The following is an 18,624-nucleotide window of genomic DNA, read 5'->3' as shown; positions in this document are numbered from 1 at the left end:
TTGAATTTGTGACCTAACTTACAGGGGCACGGTGGTTTGCAAATGCAAAGAATGTTTTAGGTATCAGAACTTTAAAACGGCAAGTATGACTGTCATAGTCTACTTCTGCACATAAAGAGTAATATGGATCAATTTTTAAAGTGAAATATTTGAAACCCATTTACGTTCAAAAAGAAAATTAGTTTGTATCGGATATCAACCAGATGACTGACGGTGCGCCAGTGTAAAAGTACCGGTGTGTACACAATCGGAAACAAGGTTCCGCCCCTTCCGATCTGAGAACCAGCTGCATCTTGTGGCTGTTTTCGGCCATGGATTCAACCTCTAGCCACTGCAATATCTGTTTAATGACACCAAGCAAGTAAACATCATCATCTGTTTCAAGAAAGTAGCAGAACTGGTAAGTAGTATTTTTCAGTCAAGCGTCTGTCCAGGCCGCGTTTGTCAGCTCATTTGATTTTATAAAAAGCCAGCTGCCGCTACTTAGCGGCTACCTAGCTTAGGAGCTAGCAAGTTAGCTTGAGACGAAAATGACAGGAGGTTAAGCCCTGTCAAAATATACTGAAAGGAGAGTATAATCAATAAAGTTTTCATGAATACAAGCTTGTAACAGTTTTAGCTTTAATAAGCAACCACCAGACGTACGTAAATAGTGATTCTTTTGAAAACGAATCTCCAAATGAATTTGCCTGTGTTAACTGAAGAGTTGCAATCCGAGAACAAAGATCCATCAGACCAGCTCACTTGAACTGTAATGGCACCGATATTCTGCTATTTCCGTCTCTTCTTACACTTTACGTTTAGCTTCCGAGGCGTGGGAACAGAACAGAACCAAATGAGTCAACGTTACAGGTAGATTTATCTGTGTTGAAATTTAATGTTTGGGAGGGGATTTAACACTTCCTCTGTACAAATAAAGACTTCCCGGAGCCCAGCTGACCCTGCTGAACGAAATGTTGCTGAATCCCAAACTTTATCAAGGACCAGCGATTTAAAAACAACAACATATAATTAGCTACAAGATAATTTACCATCTCTGGTCTGAACACATCACCTGAGCCCAGGTGACGGGGATTCTTGGTTTGTTTATCTTTTCTGAGCTCATTTTTAAGCAAACATTAAGGAGGCTTCAGGATGACAGCAGTAAGCAGTGATTACTAAAGCTCTGGTTTTAGAGGTATACTCATGTCTTGGATGCAAATAAAGTAGAAGAAATTGCAGAAATTCTCCCAAATTACAAATTTTAAATGATCCTCTTATTGGAACATTTTGATTACATTATATGTAATATATATGTAACATCTTAATTTTCTATAGGTTATACAGAGTTGGAGTCAGGTGTGCTGGCCAATGAATGCAAAGTGTCAAGAAGGTCAAACTTTGTAATAAAAAAGAGGGCATCTGGAAAAGGTACAGCATCTGTCACATGAACTGTTTTGATGCTCAGTTGTCTGACTAATATTTAAAACTATTCTTTATAAAAGAACGCACAAATGCTACTTGCCCACTTTCTTTCCCACAACCTTTCCCATCCAGTTGTGTATCTATGAGCACGATGGCCGTGGATGGACTTTCGGACAACACCGAGGTGGTAGAGATGGAGGATGTGCCACCTCAGTTCTTCGTGGAGAAACATTCTTGGGAGGGCCTCCGTGATATCATCCACTGCAGCAGGAAGTACTCGGGAATGATCGCCAACAAGGCCCCCCACGACTTCCAGTTTGTTCAGAAAGCAGATGAGAACGGACCCCACTCCCACCGGTTGTACTACCTCGGTATGTTGATTCTAGCTTCTTGAAAGTGCACCAAATAACAACAAAATGAAGTATTTGTCTCCACTCTTAATTTTTCTCTCATGACATAAAACCAATCGGTGTTTTTGTGCAGCCGGGTTCCGTTCAGCTCTAGCTTTTATGTTTGTTTTTATTGAGATTTTTTTTTACTGTGTGTTACTAGGAATGCCTTATGGAAGCAGAGAGAACTCGTTACTCTACTCAGAAATTCCTAAAAAGATTCGGAAAGAGGCCCTCTTAGTGTTGTCATGGAAACAGATGTTGGATCACTTCCAGGTAAATCCCCCCTATGGATGGGCAGTCATGTATTGTGCTGAATCCTAATTTCACAGTAATTTAGTTTTTAAAATAGAGTAGAAAATAATAAAATGTCTTGTTTTTTTCGCCTTTTGTTTGGGGTTTTGGAGAAAAATATAACAAACAGAGCACAAATCTATAAAAATATATATCAAAATAAATAAAGTTGTTCCTACTTTTATTTTTAAATAAAATTTCTGTAAAACATACTTAAGTTTATCAAACAAATAGCTGAAAATTAAAAAAAAAAAAATACCCAAAAATGTAAAACATTTTGTGTTTAAATATTATAAGAATCACATACACAAAATATAAAACAAATAAAATATGAATATATCATTTTTTATTTATAATTTATTCACAACAATAGACTAAATAGGATTTTGTTAATAAAATTAGCATGAAAGATTCAACAAGAGACTTAAGAAAATTTATTGTCGTTCTAAAAAATGAAGAATGAAACAGTATTACAGGCCTCTGAGGAAATATTAAAGAGTAAAAAAACTTTATCGAAGTCCTCATAAAAAGATTAAAGAAAAATAGAGACTGAACAGTGTAAAACAGTTCAAATCCACTAAAAAGCAAATGGCAGTTAACTCAAGTACACAGCAAAGATAACAGCAAAAATTAAAGTGCAAATATAAAAAATAAGTAAATAATGTATGTTATAAATTTAATACCATTTTCATAGTATTTGTACTATCACAAAAAGCATAGAAATATAACTTTAAATATTGATCTACAAAAATATACAATAAAAATGGTTATGGAATGGAGAAATATACTGTTTCTGATTTTTAAGAACGAGAGGGATGTGCAGAGCTGTAGTAACTAACGAAGGGATAAACTGATGAGTCATGCCATGAAAACGGGAAGAAGTTGTTGCCTGGGTACAAAAAGGTCAGTGATGATCAATTAGCAGCGGTGTGGATTCATGCTGAGACAGAAAACTACAGAGGTAATGTTTGCTTCAGTAGTGTTGATGAAGTATAGAGAAGGACGTGCATTGGGGCTTTGTAGATCTAGAGAAAGCAGCTATTTGGATGCCAAGAGAGGAGCTGTGGTTCTGTGCGAGTAAGGTGTTGGAGAATGATGTGAGAGTAGTGCAGGGCATGTACAGTGTTGGGGAGACAGTGGTGAGATGTGCAGTAGGAGTGACAAATAGGTTCAAGGTGGGGATAGGATTACATTGGGAATCAGCTCTGAGCCCTTTCTTGTTTATAGCAGGGATGGACTGGTTGACAGATGAGGTCAGACAGGAGTCCCTTATGGGCTATAATGTTTGCAGGAGATAACTGTAGAGAGAGTAGGGAGCAGGTGGAAGAGAGCCTAGAGAGGTGGAGGTATGCTCTTGAGAGAACGAAAGTCAGTAGAAGCGAGACAATACATGTGGGAATGAGGAACAAATGTGGTATTTCACTGGGCTGCAGCTGTTTGTGACCATTTAGCAACTAAAAATTGAAAGAAAATATGTGTGTTTTCCATTTCAGTCTCATGAAATCTTGAGTGTTTGCAACCAAGAAACCACTGAGCCATATGAGGCTGTGTTTTGAGTGCCTAGTTTTTGAAAATCATGGCACAATATGTTTTTGCCCACCTCCATCCACATCATACCTACCTTGGCTTGTTTTTTTTACCGACCTTGGCATCTGTTGCTGCATTTATGATTTCATCTGCTGGAGTACACGTTTGAAATGAAGATGGGCGGATTTGGACCAGTTTTGCAATACTTATTATTTATCATCAGTGTGGCTTTTAGACCTGAGCATTAGTCTTGGATGTTTTCTGTCAGTGGCGAGCTCTCGTGCAGGAGTCAAAATACAGCCTTAGCACTCTTAAGACGGAGTTGGAGAGGCCCATGAGGAAGCTGTGACTATTTTGAAAGATAGGTTGTTGCACAAGTATTTTGAACATGTTAAAAACTCAAGTGACAGGACTGCGTCTCAGCAGCTCGTGAAAGAAAACTGAGATCCCCCTGGAAAAGTAAATTCTCTTATGAATGCTGTGCACCAGCTAGTCAGCCTAGTGAGATACCACCTTCACAGTGAAGCTGTAAGGAGTAGAGCTATTGAAGGTGGATGGACTTAGTACCTGGGATCAATCATCTAAAACAAGAAGAGGGTGCATGCAAGGTGGAGTGGATGGAGACGAGTGTCAGGGGTGATTTGTGACTGAAGGATAGCTACAAGAGTGAAAGGAAAGATTTACAAGATGGTGAGAGTGAGATCTGCTATGGTGTTGGGAGACGGTAGCTCTAACAAAAAGACAAGAGGAGGAGCTGAATGAAGATGTTCATATTTTCATTCGGAGGGACCAAAATAGACAAGGTGACAAATATGTCCATCAGAGGGACAGTTCAGGTTGAGAGGTTTGGAGACAACTCTAAAGAGACATGGCTGAGATGGTTTGGACATGTGCAGAGGAGGGACAGAGGATATAGTGGACAAAGGATGTTGAATTTGAAGCTGGCAGAGAGGAAACCGACTGAATATCTTCAGTCGGTTTTATTGCAGCCTGCCTCAAATTTTTCTGTTGTGTCTCCAAGGCCACGCCACACCAGGGGGCCTACTCTCGAGAGGAAGAACTACTGAGAGAGCGTAAACGTTTGGGTGCATTTGGCATCACATCGTATGACTACCATTCAAAGACTGGCCTCTTCCTTTTCCAAGCCAGCAATAGTCTCTTCTATTGTCAAGATGGAGGCAACAATGGCTTCATCGTGAGTATACCGCTAGTTTTGTTGTGTGAATGTTGATTCACTCTACTTTATCCAAACATTATTTTTTTCAATCTAACTACTTTTGTATATTTTGGCTTTTGCTACTTTTTCCTTCTAGTTAACCTTTTGCCCTTTTGCTGCTTTACTAGCATGTTGCTACTTTTAGCTTTTAGGTAGACTTTTAGTACTTTTGATTTAAGCTCTCTCTCCATTTATATGCATATATATTATATTTTAGCTACTGTTCTGCTTCTTTTAGCTTGAACAACTCAGTTTCAGGTTTTTGAATCACCCTGTATTTTTGCAGAAAAGGCAATTTCTCTGTTTTTTTCCCCCCTTTTGTTTTAAAGACATTTTTGCGGTGTAGTTCTTAGAGAGTAGCTGTATGATGTACAAAACAAACAGGTCTTACAATTCTCTACAGCAGGTTTATTGTCTGTATTAATAATAGAGGTAGCTTACAGTTTGATAGGTGTGCATTTTGCAGCCTTGAAATGTATTTTTTTTTTTACCTTTTAATTAAATTGTTTTTCAACATCTATCATTTTATTGTATTGACTATGCTCAGAATCCTTAACTGTTTTCACACAACATATTCAGTATCAACAATTTTTTGGAAATAATCACCAACAGGTATGACCTAGTATTGTACTGGCCAGAGAAGAGCATAAACCTTGTTACAGATTTTAATTGCACTGAAAGTTGATATGAAAATGACCTCTTTATGGATTTTGTTTTAGATTTTTCTTTTGATTCATTGAATCAAATCTATTGTATTTATCTTCACATGGTTTTGGAGTACAAAGTAGTTAAGCCAGTATTTTAAAACTCCCATCAGGTGATTCAAAGTTATACTTATAGTTTGGAGAATTTCTTTAAAATAGAACAAGAACAAGATATTTGTTCATCAGCATTTAAATAAAGCTGCCTTGAGTATGTTTTATCCACTTTGCCTCTGACTAAGATTTGATGCTGTTTCCAGCAGTCAGGTCCTGTAAAGCCTATGGAGATCAAGAGCCAGTGCTCAGGCACCCGCATGGACCCCAAGATCTGCCCTGGGCACCCCGATTTCATAGCCTTCATCAACAACAATGACCTGTGGATTGCCAATATTAAAATGGGCGAGGAAAGGAGACTCACATACTGTCATAAAGGTCTGAAGGTTTTATGTTGAAAGAAATTGCCCTGACTTGATATAGTATCACTGTTTTAATCAGCATCTTATTCCAAATCATTGTATAAAAAGCAAAAAACTGTTCAGGTGTAGTTGATGACTCAGTTTCTTTCAAGATAAAAAATGAGTACAACTTCTTTTAATTTGCTTACAACTCTCCTAATTTCCTTAGAAGCAGTAAGTCTTGGCTTAATTTTTACACACAGCTTCTTTTAAAATAAATAAATAATGACAGTGTGATATGCATATCTGACATTGCATTTACTTCATTATTGCCCACCAGCAAAAAAACAGTGCAATAATGTCTTTGCCTGTGTGTGTGTGTGTTCATTTGTCTGTCAGGTTAGCAACATACTGATGAACCACTGGAGAAATTGTAATGAAACTGTCAAAGTAATAAGCAGATGTACATCTGATTAACTTTTGGAGTTTGTGCAATTCAAGATGGCTGCCACAGCTAATGGACCTTAGGAAGCCCACAAATGAATATAAGTCAGTCAGTTTTCCAAATATTAAGCTAAAATTGGTGTTGTCGTAGTTGGGTCATTCCCAACACTTACCCAGAATGCTTCACATTACACATCTTCGCTACAAACCTTGGCATCAACTGCAGGAGTCAACCCTGTTTGTCTGTTAGCAAAGTATTTCATGAACCACCAACATATACTTTGAGTGTTAACAAATTGCATGACATCTTGTGACGTGATGTCAGATTGTATAGAGTGTCATTATCAACGTTTGTCCAAAGTGGCTGTAACTTCATCATTCCTCAAGAAAAGATGATTTTAGTCTAAGCTCTGACCTTAAAGGGCTGTATTCATTCCTTCTAGAAATATTAGGCCTTTGAATTTTACTCTTTTGCTTTTTCTTTTCGCTCTGCTCTCTACCACCATCTCTCTAGATGATCAGGACCTAAAATATTTTCTTTTATTCAAATGAGTAATCCAGAAGAAACCACCCACACTGGTTACCATAATTTCTTCTGTTAATGTGTACAGCTGATGTCAGTGTGCACTTGTGCTAAATACATTTCCTTCAGGTTTAGACAACGTTAAAGACGACTCAAAGTCTGCAGGCGTCGCAACGTTTGTCATCCAGGAAGAGTTTGACCGTTTTACTGGTTACTGGTGGAATCCCTCAGCAGTAGAAGGTCAGCAGTTCCTTACAAGCTCAAGTCATTTATGCCTTTAAAGAACCAAACTGACAACTAATGTTATAGGGTTTTTTTCTGTCTGCGTAAATTTAGCTGTGTTTAAAATATTCACAAATAAAATGTTTTTATCAGGCCCCGATGAAGGTGAAACAATGTATCTTCTGTATGAGGAGGTGGATGAGACAGAAGTGGAAATTATTCATGTTCCATCTCCTGCACTGGAAGAAAGGAAAGCAGATGCGTACAGATATCCTCGTACAGGTCAGTGCCGCCCTGCACGTTTTTTTTTTTTTATTGTTCATAATAAATCCTTTCACCTGGCCTAGCCCAGATACAGGCAGCGTTAAAACAAAATAGGCCTTTTGTAATGGATGAAAAAAATGTAGGATTAAGGCTCATAAAAAATGATCTAATCAGAATCAAATAAAATCTGTTTTTTATCGAAGTGTGAGCTAGTGATAAAACAAACTGCACTGTCTTATTTGGCTACTGTTAAAAATAGGTGGAGACATTGAACGGGTGAATTCATTTATTTATTACCACATATTTATACACAAATCAAACCTTTTCAAAGCCATGACTAAAGACTAATGTTATGATAACTACAGTTATTACTTAGACATATATATATATATATATATATATATATATATATATATATATATATATATATATATATATTATTCAGGGTTCAGCAAAGAAAAGATGAAAAGTTTGTGAAAAGACAGCAATTACAGCTGCTATGGCAACCGTTCTAGGACAAAAAGAACAGCACAGCTCAAACTCTGATCACTGTTGATGTGGTAGAGCAGATTAATGTTAACAAAATTGATTAACTTTTGAAAATTCAAATCATCCATGTCTGTGATGCATCTAAAAATAGATATTTAACCCCCACCCCTTCTTCTTCTAACATTTGTTTTTCATAATGTACAGGCAGCAAAAATCCCCAGGCCACCCTTAAAATAGCAGAAATCAAGACGGATCATCAGGGAAGAGTAAGTCCCCCCTCTATTGGTAATTTTTTTAATTTCATATGATTTCACTAATCCATGCATATGTGTGTGTGTGTGTATACACAGATTGTAAGCACACAAGATAAAGAACTGGTCATCTCCTTCAGCTCTTTGTTTCCTGGAACAGAATACATTGCCAGAGCAGGATGGACGAGTGATGGAAAATAGTGAGTGTTCTGGAAATCTTTTCTCTTGTGATGCTTGAAAGAAAGTACAGCACAATAAATGGACTTAACATGTTCTGAGTTATGTTTTGGATAACTTCATTCTTAGGTTTGTAATTTCTTCCCTATAGCATTCCTTTCGTAATGATTTAATGTTCCTTCGTAAGGAAATGTGTGGTTCTTGTCCTGTCTGTGTTGTCCCAGTGGTTGGGCAGTGCTGCTGGATCGCAGTCAGAAGAAACTCCAGCTCGTTCTGCTGCCTCCAGCCCTCTTCATTCCTGTCACAGAAGACCCAGCTCTGAGGCAGGAGTATCTGGAGGCTGTGCCCAGTGGCACTCAGCCATATATTATCTATGAGGAGACCACTGACATCTGGATAAACGTAAATTATTTTCCTGTGGCATGCTCTTTGATTACTTTCAAATAAAATGTGACTGATTAAACACAAGTAAATGTATGTAACTAAGATCCCCCCCACCCCTCTGTGCAGGTTCATGATATATTCTATCCCTTTATTCAAACAACAGAAGATGAGTTTACTTTCATTTGGGTAAACGAATCTAAAACAGGTTTCAGCCACTTGTATAAAATCACATCATTGTTACAACCTGGCTGCCACCATTGGACGGAGGGCTACCGTCATGTCGAGGGTAAGAGATGACAAGATGGTTTTGCAGACATTCCAGCAGGTGTACATTTAAAAGCTAAGAATATATTTCCCCCTCATTTGCGAAGGGATGCCATGAAGTATGATGAATCTGTTCTGTATTTCTGCAGGAAACTTTAAAGGTGCAGTCAAAGAGGAGGTTACTCTGACCAGTGGAGAATGGGAGGTGCTGGCAAGACACGGCTCCAAGGTAAGACACAGATCTGGTAGCATGTGTCAAAACTTTACAGGTGTTTAGAGTGCAGTGAGAAAGCACTTAAGCAGATTTAAAACCAGTGCTGTGGTTTTAGATGTAGAGGTTTTACATCTCACAACATAATAGGGAAAACGGCCATGTTCTTACTAAATAATATAAACATAATTATACATTATTCTTAGTCTTGTAAGGCAGCTGCAGCCTGCATTTAAAGGACACCTTATAGGTTTTTTTTGACAAACATAAACGTCTTTATGGTGTCTTCACAGTAAGCTTAAAAATCCATACCTAAGATTGTTATTTACCAAAGTAAAATTTTGAAATAAATCTGTTATTTCTTATACAGATGTTAGAAACTATAGCAATATTTAATTTAGATTTTATTAAAAATGGTATTCTCTCTCTAAAACATTGGCCATTATCATCTTAATTAACTAGTCATATGAACTGAATGGTTTCTAGATTGTTGGGGGGGTGTTTGCTAATTTATTTATTTTTTTCATAAAACTTTAGATTTATTTATGTCAAAATCAGTTATACAGATGTTTTGTAGAAGCTGGTGCTGTGATGAGTTTGTGAAAAACCTTTTGTCACTTGTTGTCATTCTGCTGCAGTTTTTCTTTCAACTTCCAACTCTTTCTTTCTAGATCTGGGTGAATGAGGACACAAAGTTGGTGTATTTCCAAGGCACCAGGGACACACCTTTGGAGCACCACTTGTACGTGGTCAGCTATGAGTCACCCGGGGATGTGATCAGACTGACCAAGCCTGGCTTCTCTCACAGCTGCTCTGTTAGTCAGGTACTAAATCCACATTTTCTTTCATTTGTACACTTCATCAGTCCAGCTTCTTGTCAAACCTTTTTTTCCCCCCAACTAGCCCAGTGATGGAAATCCAACATGTTGTTACGAAAGCAAAAAGCAGAGTAAATGAAACGGTGGTTTTTAAGAGAAAAAACTGCATCAGGGTGATTTATTTTTTCCTCAATCTGTGGTTTATGTCTCATTTGACTTCATTAAATCGAAAAAAAAAAAAGAAACGCTGCTATCTTCCTGGTGGGCAAACCACAGCTGTTTCAGATTTGGCTTCAGTGTCGATACTACAGAAATGAAGATGTGTAATTGTTTCAAACAATTAAAGGAACTACAGTCTTTCTAAGTATGATTAAAGTTGATGCTTGCTTGGAATACAACTTGATTGTAGTCCAGTTTCTATGAATCAGTTGGCGGTCATAACATTTGAGCCCTTCCCTCAGCTCTTTTGTTTCTTACCTTAAACCTTAAATATTACCTTTCTAACCATTCCCTTTGCTGCCTGTCCTTCCTCTCTCACTCTGTAGAACTTTGACTTTTTTGTGAGCCACTACAGTAACGTGAGCACGCCTCCCTGTGTTCACTTATACAAACTGACCTGCTCAACAGATGACCCACTACACATGGTTCCTGAGTTCTGGGCTAGCTTGATGGAGTCACCAGGTAAGAAAAACAAAACATGATGTTACAAACAATGCAGATCTCTGACTCTCCAAATATGTAACAGTACAGAAAATACAGAACAGCAGCCGACAGCTGATTTGTAGACTGACACATTTGGAAGTCTTGTACTATAAGAGGTGAAAATAAACTTCCTCTAGCTTTTCTGCTTAAATTCTTTCAGGCATAAACTTTACTAAAGACACACAATATTGTCTGTTAATCAGGTTTCAGCTTTAGTTCACAGATGTTGACAAATCAGATTTTCAGCTGCAATTTCTTTTAAATACAGGTCTTATAAACATCCTTGTGATATCATGTACTTTTTTGTGTGCAAAAAGATATACAGTGGTTAAGGAGCCCTGATGTGTTTTACAAAGATTTTCTGTAATTCTCTTTGAGTCGAGTTTTATTTGTACAGATACAGATATAGATAAATTTGTTGGTACCCTTCCAAAATAATAAAAACAACACAACTGATGTGGCTGGAGCCATAGAGCTCCAGTTCTGTCTCATCAGTCCCAGAAACCTTGGGGCTTGTTAACATTCATTTTGTCCAAATCCATTATATCAAACTACCCAGTGGCATGATCTGCCATTGTCTTGTCAAATATAGTTGCCACCCTAACGCAGGGGTCAAATATTGATTGGGCACAACGTTTTTAAAGTAAAGGAACTGCAGTACAAAGAAAATTATGGCAAAAAATTAGTGTTGAATCAACATGTAAAGAACGAATGAAATATTTCATCATATCACTAGTATTTGCAGGATTATTGTCAGTAACATTTTACAAGGAAACATAGTGCTTCTGTATAATTTTTGTTTATTAAAGTAAATGAACTCAGTTGCTGTGGTTGTGTATGTTAGTGTGTTATTTGTCTTAAAGCTTTGGTAATTTGAGGTCAAGGTGGATTAGATGCACAGCCTTTCAGATTCAGTACACTGTTAAACAGTGGTCATATGTGTGTCTTTCAGGTTGCCCTGGAGATTACAGTCCACCAGAGATTTTTGACTTTCCAGGGAAGTCTGGTTTCCAGCTGTACGGGATGGTATACAAGCCTCACAACCTACAGCCTGGCAGGAGACACCCCACTGTTCTCTTTGTTTACGGGGGTCCACAGGTTTGTCTGTTGTGCTCATGCCTGCTGTTTCTCTGTGGTATATTTCACTGGGCTGTGGCTAGTTAGCGAATGGCATTCATGAGACAGTCTCCAGAATGCCTTGCAACATTCAGGGCAGTTCTCAATTTTCTTGCATGATTTGCAAAGGCAGCTGGAGTCCTGTTGGTTGAGTTGTGAACATGTTAAAAAAAACTTTTGCAACAGATTTGCTCTCAAAATAGTCTGAGTTGTTGCAGACATGTCCAACTCTTCTGAATTTTGTTGTGGGTCTCTGCAGCAGAAGAGCTGTATTTTGACAGCTGCCTAGATGCTCTCTGTTCAGGTCTAAAAACCACACTGATGATAAATAAAAAACTGATCCAAATTTGTCTGACTTCATTTTAAGTGTTCTGTAGTAGATTAAATCACAAATATAGTGGTGGCTGCCAAAGTGGGCAACATAATAATGTTTACAGCACAAAGTTTTGCAGTTTTCACAAACTGTCCATTTCAGACGCAGCCTTGTGGCTCATTTAGTCACAAACACTCAGATTTCAGTGAAACGGCAACAAAAAATGTGCATATTTTCTCACAATTATTTCGAAATTTTGAGTCGCCAATCAGTCTCCAGCAGCTCAGTGATATCCTGCCTTTAAACTCGTAACAATGTGTAAATTGATTGACGTTTTGATGCACATTCTGTTTATGCATTTAGGTGCAGCTGGTTAACAACTCCTTTAAGGGAATGAAGTACCTCCGGCTCAACACTCTGGCCTCTCTTGGATATGCTGTGGTCATCATTGATGGAAGGGGTTCCTGTCAGAGGGGCCTTGAATTCGAGGGAGCACTAAAAAACAAAATGGTAGATGGAAAACTAGAAAATAAATGAATTATTTGTAAAAATAGTTAAAATTAGGGATGCACCAATAGCAAACTTTATGAAACGGAGTACAAGTCATTTGAGTACTTGCCGATACTGAGTTGGAGTATTAACAGATGTCATTACACTAATTAGAATTAGTAGAACATCCTATTACAAATGTAATTCTTTTACATTTGTATTTTTTGTTAAAAATAATGAAAATTAAGTGAGATTGTTGGGTACCTGAGGCTCAGATCTATACATTCCCAAGGCCTTCTTTTGCTCAATTGTTGAGTTGATTGTGTTTATTTGGCAAAGTCTTGGGAAGCATTACGGCCACCAACTTTCATAAAGAGCATGGACAGCCTGAGACAGATCCCTGAAACTGATATTGGTGCATCCCTGGTTAAAATGTTGAAAAAATAAGAGGTTGTCATTTAAACAATTCTTCCAATAACTCGACAGGGTCAGGTGGAGATTGAAGACCAGGTGGAGGGCCTGCAGTATGTGGCAGAGAAATTTAACTTTGTGGACCTGAGTCGCATTGCCATCCACGGCTGGTCGTATGGTGGTTTCCTGTCTCTTATGGGCCTCATCCAGCGACCCAACATTTTCAAGGTTAGACATCTTTTTTTTCTTTTAAAGCCTTATCAATAAGCCACACATACCTCAGTGAGGCTCCTCTGCTGTTGTCTTTGGCCAGAAACAAGGAAACTGGTGTTTTTATCACTTTGTAAACTGAACAGACAGCTCAGTTGATGAGTACATGCATAGTTCTCACAAATCTCAACCCTGAAAAGCGCAACTCAGTATTTTCACTATGTTGGTAGGTAAGCGCTGTACAATAATGGCTTCAAAGCAAACTATATCCAGGTAGTTACTCACTCTTGACCAATGGGCAAGAAAAAGATCTATGCAGAAGATTGCGACTGTCTGGACTGACCAATATTACAAGAAAAAAAGAGGAAAAGTCAGATGAGCCTGGCAATTTGCCACCCATCTCGTACTATGATATTGTTAATTATTTGGTGTACACGAAGGGGCCTACACCATGGAGGAACTGCGTGGCTGAAAGCAATGGGCTCATACAATCAGTGTCAGGGTAAAAGTAATAACAGTATCATATTTGTACATGTAAGCGTACCTTGTGATCAGAATCAGACCTAAAATGGCCCCAGCGGTTTATTTGTAACTATCATTCTACCAAAACAATTTTTTATTGTTTTGCTATTTATTATATCACAGACAAAACCCTTTAACTTTAATTTATTTCTTTAACCGTAACATTAACTTTGAGGTTTAGCACCTAGCATAGCTGAGTTATCCGCAGTAGAGAGATTCAAATACAGTTATACTCTAACATTACTTAACAGAACCTTTTTTTATTTTTAAAATGTTAGTTTTACTAGAATAAAAGTGGTCTGAGCAGATTCTAGACATCTTCAAAGGTTGATCTTTGCGGTAGATGTTTGCCAGCTAGACTAGCCAAGGTCCACATGGTTTGAACATCCTTTACCCGACATGAAACAACAATTGCGACTACAGTCAAAAATATCCTGCGACTGAAAAAAATGTCTCCTCATCCATGGCAGGAGCTATTGCCTATTGCAGTGGCGACAAAAGAGTGAGTGTCCAGAAGTGTGACGTCACATAGGAACTATGTATTCCTAAAAGCAAATTTGCCATGTGGTTTCCTGTTACAGCCACAGGGTGGCTGTGTTGAACAATGAGTAACCATAAGTCAGAATTTATTGTTGTTGCACTTAAGAGAAGTTTGTTTTATTGTTTTTATCGCCTGCAGCTGAAAGGACAGATATTAATGAAACTTGCAGAAAGTGACTATTGAAAACAAGCTAGTTGGTCCTAAAAACTCAAAAATGGCCATAATTCAGTCAGTTTTACAAATAATATGCTAATGTGCTGGTAGTAGCTGAGAACCATAATCCAAATGCTGCTCATTACACAAGGATCTTTGGTTAAATCTTTAGCATTAACTGTTGGAGTCAACCTTTGTCCGTTAATAAAATATCTTCTCACTCAACAGGTTTTAATGAAACTCAGAGCTTAATCACTACATGTCCATCTACAACTGATTACCTTTTGGTGTCTATCCTGATCAGGTTTGCTCCACAGCTGATGGACATTATCCAACACAAAATGGCTCTCTCAGTCAGTTTACAGATATTGAGCTCAAATTTGATGTGGTAGTAGCCGAGAGTCATTTATTACACATTTTGTGTGTCAGATTGTGCAGTATTTCATGAGAATGTGCTTAATGTTATTTTCAATGTTTGACCAAAACTGCTATAACTCCCATCTTTTCTGGCATGAAAAGCAGCAGGCGATATGCATTCCTTTAAGGCTTTTAACTTTTTGTTTTGTTTTTAGCCAAACAATAGATTTATCTAAATACTAAAATTAAAACAGTATAATTTGAAAATGTTCAAAACATTTTCCCAATTTAAGTAATTTGCTACCCATGTCATATTTTCTGAGCTGCTTTTCTCACCAAAATAACACTTTTTTTTTTTTTTTTTTTTTTACTTTTTCAATCCCTGCCAGCTGGCGATTGCCGGCGCCCCAGTGACCGTGTGGATGGCCTATGACACGGGCTACACAGAGCGTTACATGGACGTGCCTGAGAACAACCAGCACGGCTACGAGGAGGGATCTGTGGCGCTGCACGTGGACAAGCTGCCTAGCGAGTCAGTACACACACACATGCACATTTCTGAGAACTGGCAAAATTCTCAGCTCACCCTGACAGAACATTAACCCTTAGACACGCTCGGGCATGACTTGCCTCATATTTTAGACATTTAAGCATGCTTCATTCACTTTGAAATGAGATAATTTAGACTTTAGACATTCTTAGAACATTTCAGTCTGTACATAAGCAAAAATATTTCTCATGTTCTTGAACTACAGAGGATGGCAGTCTGTGGCTCTAAGGTCACTTTGTGGCTTTGACCAAAAATAACATGGGCATTTTTTTTTTTGCAACCAACAGCATAGCTACTTTCACAGTTGTACAGGGAACAGGAATTGCCCAGGACACATTGTATGCAGTGAGCGAAGGGGCAGAAATGACTCTTTTGGTAGTAAATGGTGCAGGCTTCTGAGCTGGTAGCAAGAAGCAAGTTTTCATTTTAGCTGAACAATTTTAAATGATGGTGCTCTGTAATCTGTCCATCAACAGAATTGACATTTTTATATCAGTTACTTAGGGTTTTTCAGGTAAAATTAATAAGATATCAGTACGGAGCAGACTAGAACAAAACTTTTTAGGACCTTGAGGAGTTGGGAGTCTAATAGAAGACATGTTGGATTACTGCTTTTGAACGCTGAAGTCAAAGTAAAATATTTGAACTATTTTATACATTTCTTTTTACCAGTTAGGACTTTCATAGTGTTGGGAAGAATTTCTTTGAATGTGTGAGTACTGTGAAACTTACTGCTGTTTCCTAACTTTTGTTCTGCCCATGTAACTCCTGCAGGCCCAATCGTTTGCTTATTCTCCACGGCTTCCTGGATGAGAATGTGCACTTTTTCCACACCAATTTCCTGGTGTCACAGATAATCCGTGCTGGAAAACCTTACCAGCTTCAGGTTGGTGTCAACAATCTGTTTTTTCATTCAAAGAATAATTTGAACATATTGAAGGGGTTTCTCTGTATAAGGTACGCATGATTAAATGTTTCTACAAGCTGACTTTAAGATGCTGTCTAAAACAAAGGAAATATTGATCATTTATAACTTGCACTAAATCCACTTCAAAATAGCTGAACTATTTAAGTGCTTGACTTACCCACCTTCTGCCGAATGCTTCCTTTTATCATCCGCTTCCAAAAAGCAAAGGTGGACAATAATGTTTTTGACTGTTCGTGTATGTATATCTGTTAGCTAATTGTCTCATGAAGTACTGGATGAATTTGAATGAAACTTGCAGAAAGTAATCATTAGATCTATCTCTACAGCTGATTAACTTTTGGAGTCAACCCAGTTTAAGATGGCTGCCATAGCTAACTGACAATAGCCAACAAAAAATGGCTAGAACTCAGTCAGTTTTACAAATACTGAGCTAAAATCTGATGTGGAAGTAGTAGAGGGCTTCACCTCACATACTCTGAACATTAGATCTTGCATAAATAGCATGAGATTGTGCATACAGTCATGTTACTTTTGAAGTTTGACCAAAACGGCCACAACTGTGTCATTTCTCATCCTAAAATAATCTTAGTCTGTCATGAAAGACAGAGTGTGATATGCATTACTTTAAGGAATGTTAGGCCTTTAATTTGCAGACAGTATAGTTCTGATGACGTTTGTGTACTTTTTAAAGTTTGTAGGCCAACTCTCTGATGTTGATGGTTTTCTCTGTTTTAACTTTCCAGGTCTACCCCAACGAGCGACACAGTATCCGCTGCCCTGAGTCTGGAGAACACTATGAGATAATGCTGCTGCACTTTCTACAACAATACCTCTAAAATGAGACTTCAGAGGAGAAGTGAAGTCTAGTTTCCCCATGTCCTTTGTTACCCTTCCAGCAATTATTCCTTGCAAGCTTCTCATCTCAAACCATGTCCAACTTTCCATTCTGTTGTCATAAACCCATCAGACCCTCAGCAGCCATGAACTGCACCTTTCCATCTCACTTAACAACTACACTTTTTGCTCTCGCCGTCTTTTTCAGTTACTTGCTTTGACCTCTCCCCGGGTGCCTGCTGGTGTATTTTTATGAGCACACCTTGAAAGAAGAGCAAAGACAAGGACACATGGAGACATATTTGTAGTTTGTGTGACACTGAGATGTGGCTCACCCACATCTCTACACTCAAAATGGTATTTGCCAAATGGTGATGTCGTTGTTTGTCCCCATTTCTACCTGGAATGAAGTGGATAAGGTCACGGAAATGAAATGAAACCTATACATAAATTTGCAGACATGAGCTCTCACAATACATGCAAACATGGTAAATACAGTTTATCATTCACAAAACATACACACACACGGAATTTCAATTTCCACACACAATGCGAGTCAGGTTCATGCAGTTTATGTAATAATAGAGAAAGGAAGATCAAGGCTCTTTCTACGCCTACTTGTTTTAAGTGTGTGTTGTTTAGAATAAAATATTTTTATGGATTTTTAATTTTTTTATGATGGCTGATGGAAGCTGCTCATTGACACCTCTGTGTAGCTTCCTCCCTTCACATTGCTTAAGATGTCTGCTTGCCTTCTAAATATATAATTTATATTTGCCAAAGTACCTCTTGACTCTTGATCATCTGGTATTTCCTTTTTTTTTACTGCAATAAAGACAACAGAAGGGTGAGCACTGGAGTCTTACAACAGCTTTGTACCACTGAAATACAATTTGTACATGACAATGAATAAATGTATCAATCAGTCCTGCACTGTCTTTTTCTATAGTCTTCTAACTCAACCTGTTATCTGTGGGTGGGTTAGTTGGGCTGTGTGATGCAGCCAGGACAGCTTCATATCAAATTAAAGGCCTGGCGTTTCCTGAAGGACTGCATATCCCTGCTGCTTTTCATACCAGAGTTTTAGACCATATGTTGAGAAATGATGAGTTCTACACATTATAAGTGATATTATATGTCACGCGCTGAATGACCCTCAGCTGCTACCAGACCACATTTTAAGATATTTGTAAAATTGACAGAATTATAGCCATTTTTGTGATTTTGAATGTCATTTGGCTGTGGCAGCCATCTTGAATTGCGCTGATTCCAAAAGTTAATTAGTAGTAGATGTCAACCCAATGATTAGTTTCTGATTAGTTTCTGAAAGTTTTATTAAAAATTAAACCAGTGGTTTGTGAGATATATTTTGGTAACAGACACATGAGCACAAGCACATAGACGGATATGGGCAAAAACTTGAATGCCTTTGCCTTTCAGGGGTGGTTAATAATAAACTCAGGTCTTTAAGTGTGGAACAGTCCAAGCTTTATATCTCCAGATCAGTTTCAGCACTGCTGCAAGT

At 38.0% G+C, this 18,624-nt stretch overlaps 1 protein-coding gene across 2 annotated transcripts; it reads left to right on the top strand.

The window, feature by feature from the left end:
• The first annotated feature begins 244 nt into the window (after positions 1 to 244).
• LOC108244851 (dipeptidyl peptidase 9) lies at positions 245 to 18,027 on the top strand. Of its 2 annotated transcripts, none has more exons than XM_017431371.3 (21): positions 245 to 400; positions 1,318 to 1,410; positions 1,537 to 1,775; positions 1,957 to 2,069; positions 4,636 to 4,809; positions 5,795 to 5,963; positions 7,023 to 7,133; positions 7,269 to 7,397; positions 8,073 to 8,134; positions 8,219 to 8,319; positions 8,521 to 8,698; positions 8,807 to 8,966; positions 9,094 to 9,173; positions 9,827 to 9,979; positions 10,519 to 10,654; positions 11,628 to 11,773; positions 12,468 to 12,614; positions 13,080 to 13,232; positions 15,177 to 15,319; positions 16,112 to 16,223; positions 17,009 to 18,027. In XM_017431371.3, the coding sequence occupies exons 2-21, from the start codon at positions 1,355 to 1,357 to the stop codon at positions 17,099 to 17,101; spliced, it is 2,655 nt and encodes an 884-aa protein (XP_017286860.1). In that variant the 5' UTR covers positions 245 to 400; positions 1,318 to 1,354; the 3' UTR covers positions 17,102 to 18,027. The 2 variants fall into 2 exon arrangements, with proteins under 2 accessions (XP_017286860.1, XP_017286859.1); XM_017431370.3 differs by having other exon boundaries at positions 5,792 to 5,963.
• Positions 18,028 to 18,624: the final 597 nt, after the last annotated feature.

The sequence above is a fragment of the Kryptolebias marmoratus genome, linkage group LG20 (genome assembly GCF_001649575.2).
Source record: "Kryptolebias marmoratus isolate JLee-2015 linkage group LG20, ASM164957v2, whole genome shotgun sequence".
Classification (NCBI taxonomy): Eukaryota; Metazoa; Chordata; class Actinopteri; order Cyprinodontiformes; family Rivulidae; genus Kryptolebias; species Kryptolebias marmoratus.
The sequence above is the reverse complement of the archived record's forward strand: the minus strand, read 5'-3'. Positions and strand labels throughout refer to the sequence as shown.